Below are 23,186 nucleotides of genomic sequence, written 5' to 3' on the forward strand. Positions count from 1 at the left end.
GGATCTTATCAGTGAGGAATTTCTTCCTCCATCATTTCTGTAACCCAGTTGATTTGGTGGGCATGCTGTTGAATGTCAATGGAGATATAGTTGGAATTTTGTTGGAAATTGTCCCAGGAACTGTGGAAGAAAATTAAGCCTGAGAATTAAGGGTTAACAAAATCATGAGAATAGCAGGGTAAGAGGTAGACAGGGTCTGTCTACTCGTACTAATTAGCAATAAGTCCTGTTAGAAATGAAGAAGTGATAATGCATGTATATGTTAAGTCCTATTGATAGTGAAGAACTAATAATGCACAGATGTTGTCTGTAAGATGGAACCCTTAGCTCTCAGGGCTACATGATTAATTGCTTGGTTTCTTATAATGAATGGGGAGGGACCATTGGCCTTCAAGTCTAACTGACTAACAGCTTGGTTGCTTATAATTAATGGGGAGGTTCTTTCAGCCTTCAAGGCTGCAGGACTAAATGAGGAACTGATTGTGTACGTAGGGTCCCAATGTCTAATTTTGTTTAAGGTATGGAAGCATCTGGAACCTTGTTGATAAGTTCTAAACGGGAACTCTTGAACACTAAAACCTGCTGAAATACATGTATTTTAAGGTATAAAAGACCATGCTTGTGCTTGCTTTAGTAGAGTCATAGCTGGCCTTCCATGATCATGTAATTCAAGTACAGTAGTTAAATCGAACACTGGGGTCTATGTCTTTGTTTAAGTCTAATCAGTGATAGTAAATTTCTCTGACAGGAACACATGCAACATGAATATTGCATGTTGCTGAATCTTGTCCGGGTCCGGCACAGACAGTAGAAAATGGGACATTACTGCACAGTAGAGGCCCTTCCGCCCACTATGCTGTACCAATCTATTAACTTGTTCTACGACCAATACAGGAGCCTGAAGGCACACACCCAGCGATTCAGGAACAGCTTCTTCCCCTCTGACGTCTGATTCCTAAATGGACGTTGAACCCGTGAACACTACCTCACTTTTTTTAATACTGTATACAGTATTTCTGTTTTTGCACATTTAAAAAAATCAATTCAATATATGTAATTGATTTACTTATTTATTATTATGTTTTTTTTATTATTATTATTTTTCTCTCTCTGCTAGATTATGTATTGCATTGAACTGCTGCTGCTAAGTTAACAAATTTCACACCACATGTCGGTGATAATAAACCTGATTCTGATTCCTCCAGAGCCCTCTTTTATTTTATCATCCATATGCCTATCTTAAATGGTCCTAATGTATCTGCCTTTGTCACGCACCCACCACTCTCTGTGTAAAGGACTTACCTTTGACATCCTCCACTCCCATACTTTCCTCCAAACACATCAAAATTATGCCCCCTTGCATTAACCATTTTCACCCTGGAAAGAAGTCTCTTGCTATCCATTAGATCTATGCCTCTTATACACCTCTATCAAACCACATCTCATCCTCCTTCACCCCAAAGAGGAAAACCCTGACTTGCTCAATGTATAAACACAATTATAAACATAAATTTAATTATAAACTCCACTTATAAAGTCTTGCTGAACCTCAAAAAGACAATTGCTTTATCGGCTGAGAAATTATGAATGCAACTAATTGTTTGAATTTAAAAAAAGGTCTACATTAAGGAACATCTTAAAGAAGAGGTTGAGAAACTTTGTGAAGGTATGTCAAAGGTTAGAACCCAGGCTGAAGGCATAGCTTATGTCAGCTGCTAAAGATGGAATGATTAAATTCCTCATTGGAATGATAAACCACCTTATTAAATGTACTTGGAACACAGTTAGATGATTCCATAGTGGGGGAATTAGGGGTTATGAGGAAAAGGAAATTAGGTGAATGACAGAATAAGCTTGTCATTGAATTTGGGCAGGCTGGATGGACCAGATGGTTATGTCCAATTCCTATTTCTATGTTCCTCAGTGGGTGGGTTGTTTATACATTGTCTCTCAGTACTTGCCCAGGCACCCAGATGGGGTACCAGGCCAAGTATTAAAGACCTGTGCCGATCAACTGACTAGAGAGTACACTGAGATCTTTAACGTCTCTCTTCGGCAGTCTGAGGTCGCCACCTGCTTCAAGCAGGCTTCAATTATACCAGTGCCCAAGAAGATCATGGTAACCTGCCACAATGACTATCATCCACTAGCCCTTGTGTCAATTATGATGAAGTGTTTTGAGAGGTTGTTGATGAAACACATCAACTCCTGCCTGAGAAGTCATTTGTATCTGCTCCAATTTGCCTACCAGCACAACAGGTACACCGCAGATTCCATCTCTCTGGCTCTTCACACAACCCTGGTAAATCTGAATAGCAAAAATGACATCAGGATGATCTTTGCAACACACATAAAAGTTGCTGGTGAACGCAGCAGGCCAGGCAGCATCTCTAGGAAGAGGTGCAGTCGACGTTTCAGGCCGAGACCCTTCGTCAGGACTAACTGAAGGAAGAGTGAGTAAGGGATTTGAAAGTTGGAGGGGGAGGGGGAGATCCAAAATGATAGAAGATAGGAGGGGGAGGGATGGAGCCAAGAGCTGGACAGGTGATAGGCAAAAGGGATACGAGAGGATCATGGGACAGGAGGTCCGGGAAGAAAGACGGGGGGGGGGAACCCAGAGGATGGGCAAGGGGTATATTCAGAGGGACAGAGGGAGAAAAAGGAGAGTGAGAGAAACAATGTGTGTATAAAAATAAGTAACAGATGGGGTACGAGGGAGAGGTGGGGCATCAGCGGAAGTTAGAGAAGTCGATGTTCATGCCATCAGGTTGGAGGCTACCCACACGGAATATAAGGTGTTGTTCCTCCAACCTGAGGGTGCATCTTTACAGTAGAGGAGGCCGTGGATAGACATGTCAGAATGGGAATGGGATGTGGAATTAAAATGTGTGGCCACTGGGAGATCCTGCTTTCTCTGGCTGAAGATCAGGATGATCTTTATTCTAGAGCTCACCATTCAATACTACCAACCGCTCAGTTCAAAACTAATCAATAAGCTTCAAGACCTTGGCCTCAATATCTCCTTTTGCAATTGGTTCCTCAATTTCTTCACTTGCAGACCCCAGACAGTTCAGATTGGCAACATCTCCTCCACAATCTCCATCAGCACAGATGCACAAGGCTGTGTGCTTAGAGCCCCCTGCTCTGCTTGGTTACAGTTATGACTGTGTGGCTAAGCACAGCTCTAATGCCATATTCAGGTTTGCTGACACCACCACTGACATTGGCCAAATCAAAGGCTGTATTGAATCATCATATAGGAGGGAGATTGAAAATCTGGCTGAATGGTGCCACAACAACAACCTCTCACTCAATGTCAGCAAGACCAAGCAGCTGATTTTTGACTTCAGTCAGAGGATACCAGAGGTCCATGAGCCAGTCCACTTCAGAGGGTCAGAGGTGGAGAGCATTAGCAACCTTATATATCTCAGTGTTAAAATTTCAGAGGACCTGTCCTCGGCCCAGCACGTAAGAGCAATTACAAAGAAAGCAGGACAACTTCTCTACTTTCTTTGGAGTTTGCAAAAATTCAGCATGACATTGGCTGCATCACAGCCTGGTATGGAAACACCAATGCTCTTGAACGGAAAATCCTACAAAAAGTAGTGGATATGGCCAGTTCATCACGGGAATAGCCCTCCCCACTATTGAGCACATTTGCACGTAGCGTTGTCACAGGAAAACAGCAATCATCACCAGGGACGCCCACCATCCAGGTCATGCTCTCTTCTTGCTGCTGCCACCAGGAAGAAGGTATTGGAGCTTCAGGTCTCACACCACCAGGTTCAGGAACAGTTATTACCCCTCAGCCACCAGGCTCTTGAACCAAAGGGGATAACTTCACTTGCTCCATCACTGAAATGTTCCAACAACCTATGGACTCACTTTCAAGGACTCTTCTCATGTTCTCAATATTTATTGCTTATTTATTTATTGTTATTCATTCTTTATTTTTAAGTGCACATTTTATCTTTTGCACACTGGTTGTATGGGGCCCAGTTGGTGCATTCTATTATGGTTATTGGATTTACTGAGTATGCCCACAAGAAAATGAATCTCAGGGTTGTACATGATGACAAATACATACTCTGTTAGTAAATTTATTTCGAACTTTGTCGTGCACTCATTTTGCTGTTTGGAAACGCGCAGGGCTCCCATGTTTTAGGACTGCATTAGAATATTAAGAAAAGGGAGGGCTGAGACCATGAAAGAATTTAAAGAAACAAATAGGAATATTAGAAATGGGGCATTGATGCAATTGTCAATATACTCATTGTATAGAGCACACCCGCTCTAAAGTATAACTAGCAAGCTTCAGACAGGTTAATAAACAACGGACGTTTCGGGCGGAGACCCTTCATCAGGACATCAACTTTGACTATACCTCTTATAATTTTAGATAAGGTCCTCTGAGGCCACGCCTCTCCAAAGAAAACAATCCAAATTTGTCAACCATGCGGAATATTTTGGAGGATCAAGAACCCAAGAACCTTTCCTTAAAACTCATAATCTCTAGTCCGGGCAGCACCTTGCGGAATCTCTTGTGTTCATGATCCTGGTGAACCTCCTCTGTGCCCTTTCCAAAGCCTCCACATTCAATCTTCGCTATAATGGGGTGACCAGAGTTGAATATAACGTCCCGGGCGCAGCTTCGCCGGAGTCTCGGCATGCCGCTGACACCGTGCGGCCGTCAGCCCGCGCCGCACTCACGCAGCGAGCTGGGTCGTTGCCAGGTGGAAGTGGCGTGTTGGCTGGAGGGAGGTTCCCTTCATGGTGCTGACAACGGCGAGGGCGGAGTTTCAGTCGAATGAGAGCCAAGGTGGAAGGTGTTTAGTCGGAGGCGGTGTGCTGGTAGTAACGAGTCTTCTTCTTCTCTCTCTCTCTCCCTTTTTCGCTGCCCGGGCAGAGGAGGCCTGACAACAAGATGGCTGCGCCGTTGCTACAGACGGGGATGGCGGGCCAGGGCATCCCACTGAGCGCGGTGAGTGAACTGCTGCGGCTCCTGGCGCTCGGCGATACTGCCCTCCATCGAGAATTTCTGATGGTTTCGATTTTATACTTCGCTGGTTCCTAATGATCTCCTCTCTTGTTTTGATTCGCGCAGTTGAACCCCAACTTCCTCCACTCCAACTCCACCAGTCATACTTGGCCTTTCAGCGCCGTGGCAGAGCTGATCGGTGAGTGCCAAATCTAGAGCGCTTCGTACTCTGAGGGTGTTTACTGAACTGCGCACTTTAGTGAAACGGAGCGTTGTTTTACTTTTCTCTCCCTTCTGTGTCTGTATGTGCCTCTCTCTGTCCTCTCTCCCTGCGTCATCTTTCCCTCTCTGTCTCTGTTGCTTTCCCTCTCTCTATATATTGTGTGTGTGTCCGTCAGACTTCTAATGCCCTGAGAATCACAATTTTTTAAATTAACACTACTTCTTAAACTTTGATGTATTGATATAATCTTTCTAAAAATGAGAGTTAGTGAAGGCATGTGAGTGCTCTAGTAGCTATGTGCTGTGAACTCAGTTCAGAATTCAGGATTGTTACTCATATGACAGGAAATCTATCTCCTGAAGTAGTACAGTGCAAAGCAATAAAATTGACATAAATTACGAAATAAATAAATCGTGCATTCCTAAAAGGAATGTTGAGGTAGTGTTTGTGGATCATTCAGAACTCTTCTTTATCTTGGTTGCTATGGATCTGAACCAAAACTGTCCATGTTTCTTCAAATATTGCCTCCTGGTTAGTGTATCAAAACCAGAAAGGGACAGTTTGTGTCTTTAATGCAAATATTCAAGGGTATCTGTACAGATGATCGCATCTTGGCTATCCATTGTCCCACTGTGGAAACAACAGTGTACAGGATGCCAGGTGGGCATCGTTGCATGGTACAGCTAACAAGAACCTCTGGAGCCTGTTTGTCAAAGTGGATGGCAGAAGAAATGAGCAGAGAGTTCAGCGAGGGTAAAAATACAAAGTACAGTATTAGAAATATCCAATACTTATCTCTGTGGAGAGAGAAATGGACTTGAGAATTCAGATTTTTGAAGTTTCACTAGAACTAGGAAGAGTGGGGGGTGGAATGTGTTTTAATAAAGGCATCTGTTGAGGAAGGAGCCAGAGGAGAGGCCAGTGACTTTTTGCACGTAGTTGCAAATGCCGCAGATATTGCTGTGTCAGAGTAAAGTTGCTGCTGATTAGATATTGGTCAGCAAGACAAAAAATTGCTAAAGATTGCTCTGGATTGCTAAAGATCTGGAGGTTCTTATCAACATACTTGGTTTGAAATTATTTAAAATTACAACAGGAGTTGAACAGATTGTTCCATTTGTCTAAGGAGTTAACTTGAAACAAGTATGTATAGTATATTGAGGTCTTGAGGAACTTTCAGTTCAATGATTTAGTTACTGACAGTAAGTACGTTTGTCTGCTTTTGTATGCTAAAGGCAAAATGAATTGCCACAACTCCTGATATTAAAGCTGTCAAGAGAGGTTGATTTGGCCCAGAGTTGGAACTTTTAACTACATTTATGATGCCTATATTTTTTTCTGTATTTGCCTGTTTTAATTCACTTACTGTTGCAACTTTTTCCATGTCTTTGATGTTCTGGAAATTTGGGTTTGTCTGAAGCTTCAGTGGCCTAACTTTAACAAATCCATATTCATTTTGTTGGTAAGATGGGAAAATCAAGTCATGGAATTTAATCCTAGTACATAGATGATGGGAGGTATAGATCATGATGAGAGGCATAGATCGAGTGGATATTTCTTCCCAAGGCAGAAGTGGGTATTACAAGGGGACATAATTTTAAAGTGATTGAAGAAAAGTATAGGGGGGGGATGTCAGAGCTAGGTTTTTTTACAGAGTGGTGTGAGCATGGACTGCCTTGCCAGGGCAGATACATTAGAGACATTTAAGAAACTAGATAGACACATGGAAAATGAATATTAGAGTTGTATTTGGTGACATATATGTACTTTGATACATTTGCTCTGAACTTTGGGTGATAGAAAAATGGAGGGTTATGTGGGAAGGAAGATGCAGAGTAGTTTAAAAGGTCAGCACAATATTGTGAACCAAAGGGCCTATACTATTCTTTGTTCTAAATTTGAGAGCTCTGCTCTTGGGGAGGACTTGGTAGAACATGCGCGGTAAATGGTAGGGGTCTAGAAGGTACTGAAGAATGGGACTTTGCTGCATTGCCTGCTTCAGATCCCTGATGGTGGTAGTGCAGGAATATTTGAGATGGTGAAGGAGGCATATGTGATACTTCATTAGAATATAAATACAGGGAGGTTATGGTGCTCTTCTATTTGACAAAAATGGTTAGGGTGCATCTGATGTAGTGTGTAGACTTCTGTTTATGCATGACAGGTAGAATGTGAATACAACTGCAAGGAGATTCACCAGGATGTTCTGTGGGATGGATTGTTTCAGTTATCTAAATACTACTGTCTTTATGTGATCTTTCATTCTTATTAAAGAGCTCACAGTATCAGGGGACTGGCTCTAGGGTGTTCAATTTTATTGAGCATTTGAAAACCTGTATTTCTAAATAGAACATAGAAGAATACAGCACTGGAAAAGGCCTTTTGACCCTCTGTGTTGTGCTGAACTAATAAAATAATCAAATGCCCACACTTCCTGTGTCTCTTGAATGCCACTATCATGTATGCCTCAACCAGCACAACAGGCAGCAACCCAGGCACCTTCCACTCTCAGTGTGTAAACTGCCCGCACATCTCCTTCAAACTTTCCGCTTCCACCTCCCCCTCCCTACTTAAGTGCAAGCCCTTGAGGATTAGACATTATGACCCAAGGAAAATTATATCTACGCCTCTCGTAATCTTATAAATATCTATCTGGTCTCATCGCAGCCTCCACTGCTCCCACAAAAACGTTGGTTTGTTCAGCCTCTCCTTACTGCACGTGCCCTCTAATCTGGTCAGCATTCTGAGAAAACTTCTTCTGTACCCTCTCCTAAAGCCCTCACATCAACATGCAGCATAAATAGAGTTTTATAAAGCTGCAACACACAGTAATTCCTGACTCTTGAACTCATTTCCTTGACTAATAAAGGCAAAAAAAGACATACTTCATATCTTCTGTTAACCTGAATAACCTCTTTCAGGGAGCTCTGGGTCGGATTCCCAGGTCCCTTTACATAAGTGGTCAAAGGCTAGGTGTATATTTATTATATCAGCAATGTCACAAATTAGAAAACAATTGAAATCATTTTTTTGCCCGCTTTTGAAGTGATTTCCCAGTATGTGAACCTAGTGGTTACTGAGATGTCTAGTGTCTTACTGTGGCTTCTTAAAGGTGTCAACCAACATTTGTAGTGAACAAAACGCTTTTTGAAATTGGTTAACATTATAATAGGGGAGATCTGGTGGCCCGCTGCCTCCCATGTTGAGGACCAGAAAGTTTTTAAATTACAATTTTTAGCTAGGGCATTGTGTGGAGTACCTCTGTCCATAGTATTCTGAAACAATATTATGTTATATTAAATCCCAGCCTATTGGTTCAGCTCCTCCCCAAGAGTTTTAATTATCTTGGTTCATTATAGGTATGGTTTGTTAACTAAATTAGGCTCTCTTTCATTCTATTATGTCATCAGAACTGAGAAGTTATGGATAGAAACAGTTTCTGTACCTATTTTTCCCTGTTAACTATTTTGTTAACTTCTATCGCAAGTTCCGTACTGGATGTTGCTGCCTTGCTTGGTTAGTAGACTTTTGCTTATACTTGGTCTTCATTTGGAAGTGTTTTTTTTTAACCAAGTTGTTTCCCTTCACTGCATGGATTTGCTCCCTCCACCTTCTCATTCGCACCTCTTCCCCTTCAATTCCAGTCCCAATGAAGGATTTTGGCCTGAAACATTAACTTTCCATTGATGTTGCCTGACCTGCTGAACTCCTCCAGCATTTTGTGCACATTGCACTGGATTTGCTAAACAACACTTCCTGAAGACAGGTCTCAGCCTGAAATGTCGACTGTTTATTTCCATTGATGTTGCCTGCCCCGCTGAGTCCCTCCAGCGTTTTGTGTGTGTTACTTGGTGTCTTTTGAAGTAATCCATGGGACTTCTGGGTGCAGTTAATGCAATTATATGGACCTTAAAACATTGTTTAACAAAATACCAATCCAGAAAATGTCAGCACATGGCAGAAAATATCGCGGTTAGCACGAAGCTGTTGCAGCTTAGGGCGTTCTGCAATGTGAAGTTCAATTCTGGTGCTGTTCTGTGAGGAGTCTCTGTACGTCCTCCCTGTGGAATGTGTGGGTTTTCTCTGGGTCCTCCAGTTTCCTCCCGCAGTCCAAAGACATGCTGGATAGGTTATTTGGTTGTTGTACATTGTCCCATGATTAGATTAGGGTTAGTTGGGTTTGTTGGGGGTCACTGGGCGGCATGGCTGGAACGACCTACTCTGCGTTGTATCACTAAAATAAAAATAAAATGGCAGACATTAAAGGTTATCTGATTAAAATTGAAGATGTTCATTGTAGTTCAAGGGATCCATCAATATAGATTAAACTTAAAAAATCTGTGAGTCAGTAACCTATTTGGTTGCCTCAGGACAGGCAGGCTTGCTTTGCATCTCCAGGGAAAAGCCTCTTAACTCTAGGGACCTGAGCTATAATCTGACCTCAAGTGCTCTCTATGTTACATACACTTCACTTGACTGCTTAAGTTCTCTCTCACATCCCAGTCACTAATTGTGCCTGAGTTAGTGGCAAATGAATCAGAGGAATTGATAGGCAAGGGAGAGAATACAGTAAAGGCTACAAGTTCCTGTGAAGCTGCTGCAAGTAAGTTTTTCATTGTACCCGTGCATGCTTGTACATATGACAGTAAACCTTACCATGATTACAGGAAGGAGGGGGAATGAAATTGAAGGAATTGTCCTGTGCACAACTGGCGGGGTTGAATGCCTGCTTTCTGTGCCTTAATAAATGCGTATGATCTGAGTTGCCTCAATTAACAAACCTTAACTGCATAAGGGGGAATAATTTTAAGATGATTGGAGGAAAGTATGGGGGGATGTCAGTGGTAATTCTTTTTTACATAGAGCAGTGGTTGCGTGAAGTGCCCTGCTTAGAGGTGGTAGCAGAGGCAGATACATTAGGAATATTGAAGGAACTCTTAGACACATACAGTACTCTGCAGAAGTTTTGGGCACATAAATACAGCTACGGTGTCTAAGACTTTTTCACAGTACTGTAGTAATTTTACATATTGCACTGTACTCCTGCCGCAAACAAAATTCATGACCTAGGTGAGTGATGATAAACCCGATTCTGAAATGGTATTCTTCTTGTTATGATATAATGATGTAGGCTTCCGATCGTTCCTAAATTGGGGGAGTCTAGGACCAAAGGGCACAGCCTCGGAATAGAAGGATATCATTTCAGAACAAAGCTGAGGAGAAATTTGTTTAGCCAGAAAGTGGTGAATCTGTGGAATTCATTGCCACTGATGGCTGTGGAATCCAAGTCATTGGATATATTTAAAATGGAGGTTAATAGGTTTTTGACTCATAAGGACGTCAAAGGTTACAGGAAGAAGGCAGGAGAATGGAGTTGAGAGCAATAAATCAGCCATGACAGAATGGCAAAACAGATGCGATAGCAACAACAGGAATTCTGCAGATGCTGGAAATTCAAGCAACATACATCAAAGTTGCTGGTGAACGCAGCAGGCCAAGCAGCATCTATAGGAAGAGGCGCAGTCGACATTTCAGGCCGAGACCCTTCGTCAGGACTGATAGGCTTCGATAGGCTGAATAGCTTATCTCTGCCCTATGTCCTATGGTCTTGTGGCTTGATTTTATAATTCTGAACTTGTTAAGCACACATAGAGGACTATAATAAACTTCAGGAGCATGTAGACAGACTGATAAAGTGGGCAGATGTGTTGTTGATTAGTGGGGTGATTCATTTATGCATGAAGAGAATTAACCAAAGAGCTGATGCAGTGAATTGGCTCACTGGTCTGTTTTATTGTATAATGCTATATAATTTGTAATTCTACATGTCCTGTTGTATTTATTCACCTGTTCTTGGCACTTACATTGTCATATTTATGAAAAACAGGGTAGCAGTTATAGCTAATTTATTTTTCCACTAATCTCCGCTGTGACTATTGCCCTTTTCCCTTCAGTAAGTCACCTTCACACTTTGTTTCTTAATGTATTTTATTTCCCAACATTTTAATAATTCCACGTCTTAAATCATGGATTAATAACTTCTCAAAAAAGTTTCCAAAAATTTGCTCTCAGTGGATCAGAGTTGATCCTCTATTTGACAGGGTTCTTCTTGCAACTTTTTTCCTGCTATACTTCCCCCTTTGGGTTTCAGTTTCTGTTCATTGCTATCTATAGTTTATGTGAAATGTGTGGTATGATTAAGATTACCTCCTACTTTCATTTTGTTTTACTAAATGTTTAAAATATTCTTTTAACCCTGTATCTCTGGTGAAGTGAAGAAAGTCCAAAAAAATGGGTTTTAACTTAAAATTTTGTAGTTGTGTGCTGTAGAACTGGATTGAACCAAATCATAACACCTATTATTCCATAAAATATTTCCATTTGGGTTCTAATATTTTCATTAAATTAATGGAATCCTGAATCTGTTGTGAATGTCTCACATTTCTAATACATCAAGATTTTAACTTTACATATTCAAGTTTAATTTGGAGATTTTCTTTGAGTATTAAGTTTGAAGTCTCCCTTGGCTAGTCAGTTAGGGTTTTTGTTCCAGAAAGCCTTGCTGTACCAGGAGTTCTCAACCTGGGAGTCCACAGACCCCTCAGTTAATGAGAGGGGTCCATGGCATAAAAAAGGTTGGGAACCCCCAACTGTAGACAGATTGCATTAACTAGATTACCAAAGTTATAAGATGATGAAGTACTATATTGTAACTGACTTCAACCTGCAGATTATTACTAAATCCTGTATAACTAAATTTGTAATAGTTGAGGTCTTGCATGAGCTTGCTATTTCTGAGTGATTGTAACTCCAGCATGTTTAGAAATGAGAGGCTTCCTGCATTCACTGTTAAGTTACAAGCAGCAATAGAGTAATAAATGAATTAGTTTACTATCTGAAGTATACAGAAGTCACAAACTTCTTTTCAAATATCTAGCATGCGATGGGAGATTAGACTGCGTTTGATGATGTATTTCTAGATCAGTAGCTGTGGTACTTGATAATACAAGATAGTGCCAGTATTCTAACTGATTAATCCAGTATTGTAAAATACAGTGCACTTGTCCATAATTTTTAAATGGGTCATCTGGATGGACATGAAAAAATATGAGGGGTTAATTTGCATGTCACAAGTAAAAGCAAAGCAAAACAAGTGAATTTCTGCCTCACCTATTTAGATCTAGTTTATATAACTGAGTCAATTCAACAGTGCTGTAAGGAATAAAATTTGTCTTTGTGAAAAGGATATCTTAACTGGAGGTCATAAGATTCCGACAGTCTTTACAGCAACATTGAGATGCAAGAGGCTGTAGTTGCTGGAATAAGGAGCATAAAACAAACTGCTGGAGGAACTCAGCAGGTAGTATATGATGCAGGATTTCAGCTCCAGATATCAACAATTCCTTCCCCCTGACAGATGCTGTTCAACCTGCTGAGTTCTTCCAGTATCATCATGTGCTGTATCATACACCATTCTAAAAAGCCCTTCAAAACTTTTACCTGTCCATCCCTTGATTTAACTGATTAATGCTCTGCGCTGTCAACTGCAACTTTTTCTTCCATCCTTTTTTCCCATCACTGCAAGATGTCTGAGCTTCTCTTTCCTCAGTACACGTCCCAGAAATTCGAACCTGCCATTTCCTGACTGACGATATCAGCTCTCTTCTTAGCCTGGCTTTTTAGAACACTTCCTCATTTGTCTTGTCACAATATTTTCATCATTCTTCTCAAAAACCACATCTCTGCAGCTTTGAGTCTTCCCTCATTTTGCTTTGATACTGTCTAACATTCGCTTCCAGCAGTTTGTTTTACGCAGCAGTATCCATAGCTTTTAGAGGTCTGGCTCAACAGGATATGGCAAAGAAGACACAAGTGTGTAAGCTGGTTTTTCCTCAAAGCTCAAGGGATTTGGTATAGCTAGGTCAACATCAGCGTTCCTTCTAATTTTTGTTAACAGCTGCACAGACCAACCATTGCGTTGAGCAGAAAAGTTTTACAAGGACTGAAAACTGCGTGGCACTTTAAATTATTTTTCTTTGTAAAATGCGTACATTGAATATTTAGAATGAAACTTGAAAAATCACATACTTTTATATTTATTAATTGAAGGGTATAGTATAATGAAATACAAAGCAACAAAGAAAATCTTTCACGTTTCATAATGTTTTTCTCCTCTGTCTTTATTACAAATCCATTGTCTATAAATACAATGCAGATTAATTTCGCATCCAGATAAAAGATGCACCTTAGTGCTCATTAGATCATCCAGATGTTCCACTTCTAGCTTGTTTCTGGATTTACATTTGATTGAATTCATAAGATTGAATTCATGTTCGCAGTCAGCACTAGAAACTTGAAATGTTCGAACACTGTCAACAAGAATTCACAGTTCTTCAAATTCTACGTTTCTAAGCACTTAGTTCAACATATCAGTGAATGTCTTAATTGTATCAGTCTTAGCTTTCTCAGAAACAACAAATTTGAAATCACAGTATTGTTGAGATATTTTTGAGGCAATGCTTTCATTGTAATTTGTACCAGTAGCTGAGAAGTTTTTTGTCAGTCGTACAACATTCTCTTTTCCAAATTCAAAATTGGTTGCTTTTGCAAAAACAACAGTGTGAAAAGCTTGCCATTCTCTTGACCATTGTCAGGAAATCTGTTAACCAAATGATTACATTTGATTACATGCATGTTCAATGAATTGAATGATAGGTGCAGCATCAACATCAGAGCTTGTAGATGAATCTATTGAATATCAAGATTGTTGATTGTAACTTTTCATTGTGTCAAAATAACCACAAACAAGTTTCATTTTCCAGTTGAAACTTGAAATGTAAACTTGTCATTTTCTGTAGAGAAATGTCTCTAACTTTTGTGAGTAATTTGTGCATGGAAAACAGATTTTCACCATATTTCTATTACCTGTTTCTGAAGCTCAAAGCTGATGCACTCAACAATTTCAAACGCATTGTTCTTGCTTCACCGACTCTGGTATATTTACATACTTGGCCATGTGCATGAATTTCTTGAATGAATGCATAGAAACATTAATTTTAATTGCTATGGTAATGTAATCAATTATCACTTTGACCATTATCAGTTATAGGCAGCTTTCGCACATCCTGTTTCAGGCTCTTTTGGAGTTTCAGTTAAACATACGCCAAATTCCTCATTTCTTCTGGTTGTGTAATTTGGTAACTGCATCTATATGGATACTCTGATTAAGATGTTATTTTAATTAATCTAAATTACATTCTTCCCATTTTTTCCTCTACTGAACTTGTCTCCAACTTTTGCTTCCGCACAAATAGTGCATATGGCATCACCAGTATCTTGATGTGTAAAAATACCACCAATTTTTATTTTTTTGTTTCTGACATGAAGATGGCAGTTCAAGATTCAAGTACATTTATTATCAAAGAATGTATAAATCATAGAACCTTGAGATTTGCTTGCTCACAGGTAGCCACAAAGCAAGAAACAAGAAAGAACTCGATTAAAGAAAAAAAGAACAAAAATAAAAGATCAACACTCAATGCGCAAGTGAAAGAGAAAAAAAAATCTTGCAAACAATCAAAGCAAACAGCAATATTTTGAACCCTGGAGCAACCCACAGTAGGCCCAAGGCCTCGCTTATCAGTTTATCATTTAGCGGGCACGGAGCATGGCAGTCGGGGCAGTCTTCATAGCTTCAGCCTGTGGAGATGATCATTGCAGAGAACGAGTGAAATCGGCTATCGTCCCAACTGACACCCTGTCTTTTCAGTCTATCTGGCCGGACATTTAAGTTGACCAAACAACAGAACAACAAAAGGCTCTGGCGTCCTAGAGAGGGGAGTGAAGATTGCAGAGCCCGAGTGAAATTGGCTCTCATCTCCAATCTGGATGGGCATTTAAATTGTCTAAAAAGTGTATCTTTACACTAGGCTTCAGGCACCACTGCTGCAAAAGGCTCTGGCCCTAAATTTTGCAACCCAGCAACTTGCTCCAGGCCCAGATTTTGTCACCCAGCCTGAAGCTGCTCTCAAGCTCTTCAAATCAGCTTGGAGTTCAGTGAGATACAACCTCGCACCTGGGCCAGTGGAACGAGCATCAGAACTTCTCTGTCTGGGCTCCGACTTCTCCTTTTGGCGCCCAGAGCAATCCAATCTCGCTCCTGGGCCGGCTGTATGGATAGCAGAACTCCATAGAACCATAGAACCCTACAGCGCAGAAAACAGGCCCTTCGGCCCTTCTAGTCCTTGCCGAAACATTATTCCACTAGTCCCATTGACCTGCATCCAGTCCATAATCCTCCAGACCTCTCCCATCCATGTACCTATCCAATTTATTCTTAAAGCTTAAGAGTGAGCCTGCATTTACCAAGTCAGATGGCAGCTCGTTCCACACTCCCATCACTCTCTGAGTGAAGAAGTTCCCCCTAATGTTCCCCCTAAACCTTTCCCCTTTCACCCTCAAGCCATGTCCTCTCGTATTTATCTCTCCTAATCTAAGTGGTAATATCAAAACAGCAGGATACTCCCAACTGCCGATTGTACATCGGTAACCAAGAGATTGAACAAAAACGCAAACACGAGGAATTCTGCAGATGCTGGAAATTCAAGCAACACACATCAAAGTTGCTGGTGAACGCAGCAGGCCAGGCAGCATCTCTAGGAGGAGGTACAGTCGATGTTTCAGGCCGGGACCCTTCATCAGGACTAACTGAAGGAAGAGCTAGTAAGAGATTAGAAAGTGGGAGGGGCAGGGGGACATCTACAAGTTACTATACTTGCAGAAACCCTTCGTGTTTACCTTCACATTATCTGCCAAAGCAACCTCATGTCTTTTTTTTTGCCTTCCTGATTTCCTTCTTTAGTATTTTCTTACAGTTTCTATACTCTTCAAGTACCTCATTTGTTCCTTGTTACCTATACCTGCTATACACCTCTCTCTTTTTCTTAACCAGATTGCCAATACCCTTGAAAACCAAGGTTCCCTATGCCTGTTAACTTTGCCTTTAATCCTGGCAGGAACATGCAACCTCTGCACTCTCAAAATTTCGCCTTTGAATGCCTTCCACATACTGAACACATCCTTGCCAGAAAACGACTTATCCCAATCCACTCTTCCTACATCCTTTCTCATTTCCTCAAGATTGACCCTTGTCCAATTTAGAACCTTAACTCAAGGACCAGACCTATCCTTACCCATAATTAACTTGAAACTAATGATAGTATGATCACTGGACCCAAAATGTTCACCTACACATACTTCTGTCATCTGATCTGTCTGGTTCCCTAATAGGAGATCAAGTATTGCATCCTCTCTCGTTGGTACCTCTATATATTGATTTAGAAAACTTCCCTGAACACATTTGACAAACTCCACGCCATCTAACCCTTTCACAGTGTGGGAGTTCCAGTCAATATGTGGAAAGTTCAAATCCCCTATTATTACAATTTTCTGTTTTTTACATCGGTCTGCTATCTCTCTACAGATTTGTTCCTCCAATTCTCTCTGACTATTGGGCTGTCTATAATACAACCCTATTAGTGTGGTCACACCTTTCCAGTTCATCAGCTCCACCCATATGGCCTCTGTAGGCAAGCCCTCTGGGCTGTCCTGTCTACACACAGTTGTGATATTCTCCCAGACTAGTAATGCCACTCCTCCCCCTTTCATCCTTCCCCCTCTGTCAAGTCTGAAACAACGGAACCCTGGAATATTAAGCTGCCAGTCTTGCCCCTCCTGCAACCAAGTCTCACTAGTAGTAATAAAGTCGTAATCCCACGTGTCAATCCACGCCCTAAGCTCATCTGCCTTGCCTACAATACTCCTTGCATTGAAATAGATGCACCTGAGAACATTTCTATCACGTACAAATCTTTGATTACATGCAGTTCTGGCATGACCTTTATCCTCCTCCACCTCACTATCTGCTCTAACACTCTGGTTCCCCTCCCCCTGCAAATCTAGTTTAAACCCTCCTGAGCAGAACTAGCAAACCTACCCGTAAGGATGTTAGTCCCCCTCCAGTTCAGGTGCAAACAGTCTCGTCGGAACAGGTCCCACCTTCCCTGGAACAAAGCCCAATTGTCTAGAAACATGAAGCCCTCCCTCCTGCACCATCTCCTTAGCCACGTATTTAGCTGCATTATCTTCCTATTTGTAGCCTCACTAGCACGTGGTACGGGTAGCAATCCTGGAGGTCCTGTCCTTCAACTTTGCACCTAACTCCCTATACTCTCTTTACGGGACCTCCTAATGTAACAGTTCTGCAAACAACATCTCAGCTCATTCCTCGAACTCACCTCACTATTGCTGTCCCCTTTTCTGTTTGTGGCAATCACTTAACACAATTTACTTCAGAACGGTATTTTTAGTGATGTTTTTGGTTGGATTTCTTTGCTTTTTGACTACCGGAAAGCTGGCGCTCACGTTTGGTAGTGCCATCTTAACCAGAGTTCAGTATCTATGAGTTGCAAAAACTATTCTGCCTTAAAGCTATTCTGTCTGAAGACTACGTGTCTTCATAATCTAATTTTGTACAAGCTATGTTCTTCAAACCGTTTAACTTTTCTGCTTTTCTTTTCAACACCCTTTGTATACTAAAAATAATAATTGTAATTTAAAATAATTATTTGAAAAATTTAACAAGGCAAGTCAAAAAATTTATAATCTAATAAATAACCACAGTCATCCAAATGATTTTATAGAAAGAAATCCTTATTTTGTTCCAACAATTTTTAAATTAAAAATTCTTGTTAGATTATGAATTTTTGAAAGATTACTTACCAAAAAAGTCAGACTATAGAATCTTTCACATCAAACACAAACCACAACTCACAACACAAGAAAACAATGTCAGGCATCAAAAAAACTGACAGACACAATGGCAAAAGTAAAATATTTTGACAAGATGGTGATGATCTCCAGTGGGCCGGTGGTTTATTAACAACGAGCCACCGACTTCCATTCTGTGTTTATTGTTACAATTTTAAGTGTTTTAACTTCAAACACTGACAATGTAAATCCATTGAAGCTCTAAAATGTTTCAAAGTAAAGGTTGTGATAAGTTTATTATTTAGAAAATTTATGGATAATATTAGCATAATTTCAAAATTATATTGGTATAATTTCAAAATGATGTAAAACAAAATTCTAGCTATGTGGCTAGAAAGGCTATGTGCATGGGAGCATTTCAGTTACTGCGCAGCCTAGACAGAGCAGAGGGCAGCATGGCTGTTATTCTGTTGCTATGTCGACCACTGCTCCCTCTAGGCTGCTCAGTAGAGAAATGATGAGCTTCTCTGAGATAGATGGTTCCTGTATGAGGATAAAGGGAGTTATGGACTTAAACACAATATGGTCAATCTCTGCAGAAATGCAGGAAGAGGTGACTGGTCTCATGAACATATGTGGTTCCTGGATGGCATATGGTACAAATTGCTTCTAGAGACTTATAAATAGTAATGAAAGCTGAAGGAATTCAAAACTGATTAGAAGTAAATTCAAGGTGTATGGTCCTGCAGGAAAAAATAAGTCAGAGGAGGCACATATAACATTTAACTTTGTGTGGTCAAGAGACAGTAATTGTGCGTCTATGTTGGTAGAACTCCTTTACTTAATTTTCAAAATATAAAAGCAAGGATATAATGCCGAGGCCTTATAAGGCATTGTCCAGACAATTGGAGTGCTGTGAGCAGTTCTGGGCCCCTAATCTATGAAAAGATGTGCCGGCATTGGAGTAGAAATTAATAAGCTATTTCCAATTCCTTATGCAAATCAATATAAGCATATATTATTGTTTAGATTGTTGTTGCTGATTAACTGGATGCTGAACACAAGCACTCATTCTTCAATCATACTTTACTTCTGCACAAGGAGAATAGCATGGCCTCTGTTACCAAACTTACCCTCTGATCTGGGCCGACATTTATGTGCCAGCAGCACCTGATTAATTAGCATGTTTATTTTGGCTTTTTTCTTAAAGATGTGCTTTGTGCCTTCCGGCTACTGCTGCATTCTATGCGAATCGGTATCTGTCCGCGGCCTGGGGGTTGGGGTGGTGGGACACTGGGGTGTCATCTTGTCATCTGTTTCCACCAGAGCAGGCAGCTCATCTTCTCCTATGACTGCCCGCCTCGATGTCAAAGGTCGAGGTTCGTTGTCTGCTGTGGAAGGCTTGCTTGACTGCTGAGCCTCGCGCATTTTTCTATCATACAGTTCTTTGTAAGCACTCAAACCATCCTGCAAATATCCCCTAAGCCGACGTACCCTTTCAAAATTAAAGTTGTACTTTATCATTGCAGCGAAAATCTCACGCAGTTGCTTCACGTTCATTTCGCTAATGAATTCGGTTTCGATTGTTATCCTTTCCTCTTCCAATTGCATCAGCTCTTCATCTATCAGTTCTTGGTCATGGGATGCCAAAACCTCTTCAACATATTCATCACCTTCCACAAGCCAAACTCACTTTGTCTTTACTTCGTTCACCGCGATCGAAACGCTTAATTATGTCTAGTTTTACGCTAAGTGTAACACCCTTAGGAGCTATTCCAGGCTTTTCCGACACCTTAGATCTCATCTTGCTAACGGCTACTCAATGCAACATGTTTAAGCAATGCCGTTCCAAATCCGGGGGAGAGCGGCTGCTCGGGGCGCACGCTGCCTTTTATTGCGCGCTGATTTTTTCCGTAACAGTGAAAACACCTTTTGTTAGCAAAAACAGGGTACTAATGTAGGTCCTTCGTAACAGTGAGGTTTCATAAAGCGAACGTTCGAAAAGTGGGGGACACCTGTATTGACTATTTGGTAACTGTGTATGTGTGAATTCCTCACTTGCAAGATCAATTACCATTGATAATAGAGGTTTTAAAAGTCAATAGAAGAAAGTACAAACTTGCAATGATGAAACCTTCAGGCTGGTAAAGCATTTGTCCTTTAGTTGGCTGTTGTGCGTTTCTCATCATTTTGTTATAGTCTTATCTCATCTTTAGAAAGTGTAAACTGCTATACAAAGAGAAGCTCTGCTCTTTAAAGACCTTTATTGCTTGGGATGTCTTCTCTATCTGCAATCTATCCTTGCTTTGCCACAACTTCCACACTCCCTCCATTTTTTCCCCTGTAGAGGACAATACAAATCTTACTGAATTTCAATAGTACAGAAGCTTTGTGACAATTTCATCAGGGACAGTTGACTGTTTAATTATGATGGACGCAGCTATTCTGTGGACTATTGCCCCACAGAGTGATCTCAGGCAAGAAATTAAAAAGAATATTACAGATAGCAGGAAATATTTCTATTAGTACTGGAGAGTGTAATCAGCTAAGGTCTCCTCTTGGTGTTGATGGAGTTCAATGCCAATGTAAAGTATTCATCCCCCCTTGGAAGGTTTTATGTTTCACATGGTAGGCTTATTCAGAAAGTCAGAAGGCATGGGATCCAGGGAAGTTTGGCCAAGTGGATTCAGAATTGGCTTGCCTGCAGAAAGCAGAGGGTCGTGGTGGAGGGAGTACATTAGGATTTGAAGGATATGACTAGTGGTGTCCCTCAAGGATCGGTTCTGGGACCTCTACTTCTCGTGATTTTTATTAACAACCTGGATGTGGGGGTAGAAGGGTGGGTTGGCAAGTTTGCAGACGACACAAAGGTTGGTGGTTTTGTGGATAGTGTGGAGGCTTGTTGAAGATTGCAGAGAGACATTGATAAAGATGCAGAAGTGGGCTGAGAAGTGGCAGATGGAGTTCAACCTGGAGAAGTGTGAGGTGGTACACTTTGGATGGACAACTCCAAGGCAGAGTACAAAGTAAATGGTAGGATGCTTGGAAGTGTGGAGGAGCAGAGGGATCTGGGGGTACATGTCCACAGATCCCTGAAAATTGCCTCACAGGTAGATAGGGTAGATAAGAAAGCTTATGGGGTGTTAGCTTTCATAAGTCGAGGGACAGAGTTTAAGAGTCGCGATGTAATGATGCAGCTCTATAAAACTCTGGTTAGGCCACACTTGGAGTACTGTGTCCAGTTCTGGTCGCCTCACTATAGGAAGGATGTGGAAGCATTGGAAAGGGTACAGAGGAGATTTACCAGGATGCTGCCTGGTTCAGAGAGTATGCATTATGATCAGAAATTAAGGGAGCTAGGGCTTTACTCCTTGGTGAGAAAGAGGATGAGAGGCGACATGATAGAGGTATACAAGATATTAAGAGGAATAGATAGAGTGGACAGCCCGCATCTCTTCCCCAGGGCACCACTGCTCAATACAAGAGGACATGGCTTTAAGGTAAGGAGTGGGAAGTTCAAGGGGGATATTAGAGGAAGGTTTTTTTACTCAGAGATTGGTTGGTGCGCGGAATGCACTGCCTGAGTCAGTGGTGGAGGCAGATAAACTAGTGAAATTTGAGAGACTACTAGACAGGTATATGGAGGAATTTAGGTGGGGGGGGGTTATATGGAAGGCAGGGTTTAAAGGTCAGCATAACATTGTGGGCTGAAGGGCCTGTACAGTGCTGTACTGTTCTATGTTCTACGTTTTCCAACATTGAATCAGTGGTTTTAATTTGGCTTTTTTGACACTGATTAACAGAAAAAGACTTTTTCGTGTCGATGAGAAAACAGATCTCCGCAAAGTGATCTAAATTAATTACAGGCTTCCCCCGCTATCTGAAGGTAGAGCGTTCCTATGAAACGGTTCGTAAACCTGAATGTCGTAAAGTGAATAAGCAATTACCATTTATTAATATGGGAAAAATTTTTGAGCGTTCCCAGACCCAAAAAAAACCTACAAAATCATGCCAAATAACACATAAAACCTAAAATAACAGTAACATATAGTAAAGGCAGGAATGATATGATAAATACACAGCCTATATAAAGTAGAAATACTTTTCTGCAATCATTGAAGCATTGTTTAGCGCAGCAAAAATCTCACGCAAGCGCTCTCCGCAGAAACACTCTGTCCAGTAACCTTTAAGCTATGAAACTGCCAAATCATACCAAATAACCAAATAATACATAAAAATACACTGCCTATATAAAGTAGAAATAATGTATGTACAGTGTAGTATCACTTACCGGAATCGGGGAGACAGCAAGCACACTGATGATGATGTGTTAGACTGAGTCGTGGGAGGTTGGGGTGGTGGAACACTGGGGTGTTATCTCATCGTCTGTTTCCATCGGGGCAGGCAGGTCATCTTCTTCTATGTCTGCCTGCCTCGATGTTGAAGGTCGAGGTTTGTCGTTCGCTGTAGCTGATGTGGAAGGCTTGAAAAATGACAGTATGCTTGACTGCTTAGCCTCGCGCATTTTTCTATCATATAGTTCTCTGTAAGCACTCAAACCATCCTCGAAATATGTCCTAAACCTACGTACCGTTTCAAAATTAAAGTCGTACTTTTCTGCAATCATTGTTGTCAATTGCAGCAAAAATCTCACACAGTTGCTTCACGTTCAGTTCCTGGATGACTTCACTTCGGTCCGTTCGCTACTGCATTTGGTTTCGATTGTTATCCTTTCCTCTTCCCATTGCATCAGCTCTTCATCTATCAGTTCTTGGTCATGGGATGCCAAAACCTCTTCAACATCATATTCGTCAACTTCCACAAGCCAAACTCACTTTGTTCTTACTGCGTTCACTATGATCGAAACGCTTAATTATGTCTAGTTTTACGCAAAGTGTAACACCCTTACGAGCTCTTTTAGGCTTTTCCGATACCTTAGAACTCATCTTGCTAACGTATGTTCAAAATAAATCGACATAAAGCACAGATGCTCACAGGCAGGTGTTTAAGCAATGCTGGCTAGAATGCAGTTCCAGGGGAGGAGCTTGGCTGCTCGGGGCGCGCGCTGCCTTTTCTCGTAACAGTGAAAACACCTTCTGTTAGCGAAAACAGGGGACCAATGTAGGTTTTTCGTAACAGCGAGGTGTTGTAAAGCGAACGTTCGAAAAGCGGGGGACACTTGTACAAATATAAAACACAAAATAATTCTTTGCATTC

General features: G+C 41.1%; 1 protein-coding gene across 2 annotated transcripts in view; it reads left to right on the plus strand.

Moving 5' to 3' along the window:
* The first annotated feature begins 3,677 nt into the window (after window positions 1–3,677).
* LOC134347846 (MORC family CW-type zinc finger protein 3-like) overlaps window positions 3,678–23,186 on the plus strand; it is a 109,625-nt gene continuing 90,116 nt past the window's right edge. The window contains exons 1-2 of one of the 2 annotated variants that reach the window (XM_063050337.1): window positions 3,678–4,981; window positions 5,105–5,177. In XM_063050337.1, the coding sequence (XP_062906407.1) occupies window positions 4,925–4,981; window positions 5,105–5,177 (130 nt within the window). In that variant the 5' untranslated portion in view covers window positions 3,678–4,924. The remainder of the gene's footprint in view (window positions 4,982–5,104; window positions 5,178–23,186) is intronic. The other variant, XM_063050336.1, reaches the window with a different exon arrangement.

Source organism: Mobula hypostoma, chromosome 6 (genome assembly GCF_963921235.1).
Source record: "Mobula hypostoma chromosome 6, sMobHyp1.1, whole genome shotgun sequence".
In the NCBI taxonomy this organism is placed as follows: domain Eukaryota; kingdom Metazoa; phylum Chordata; class Chondrichthyes; order Myliobatiformes; family Myliobatidae; genus Mobula; species Mobula hypostoma.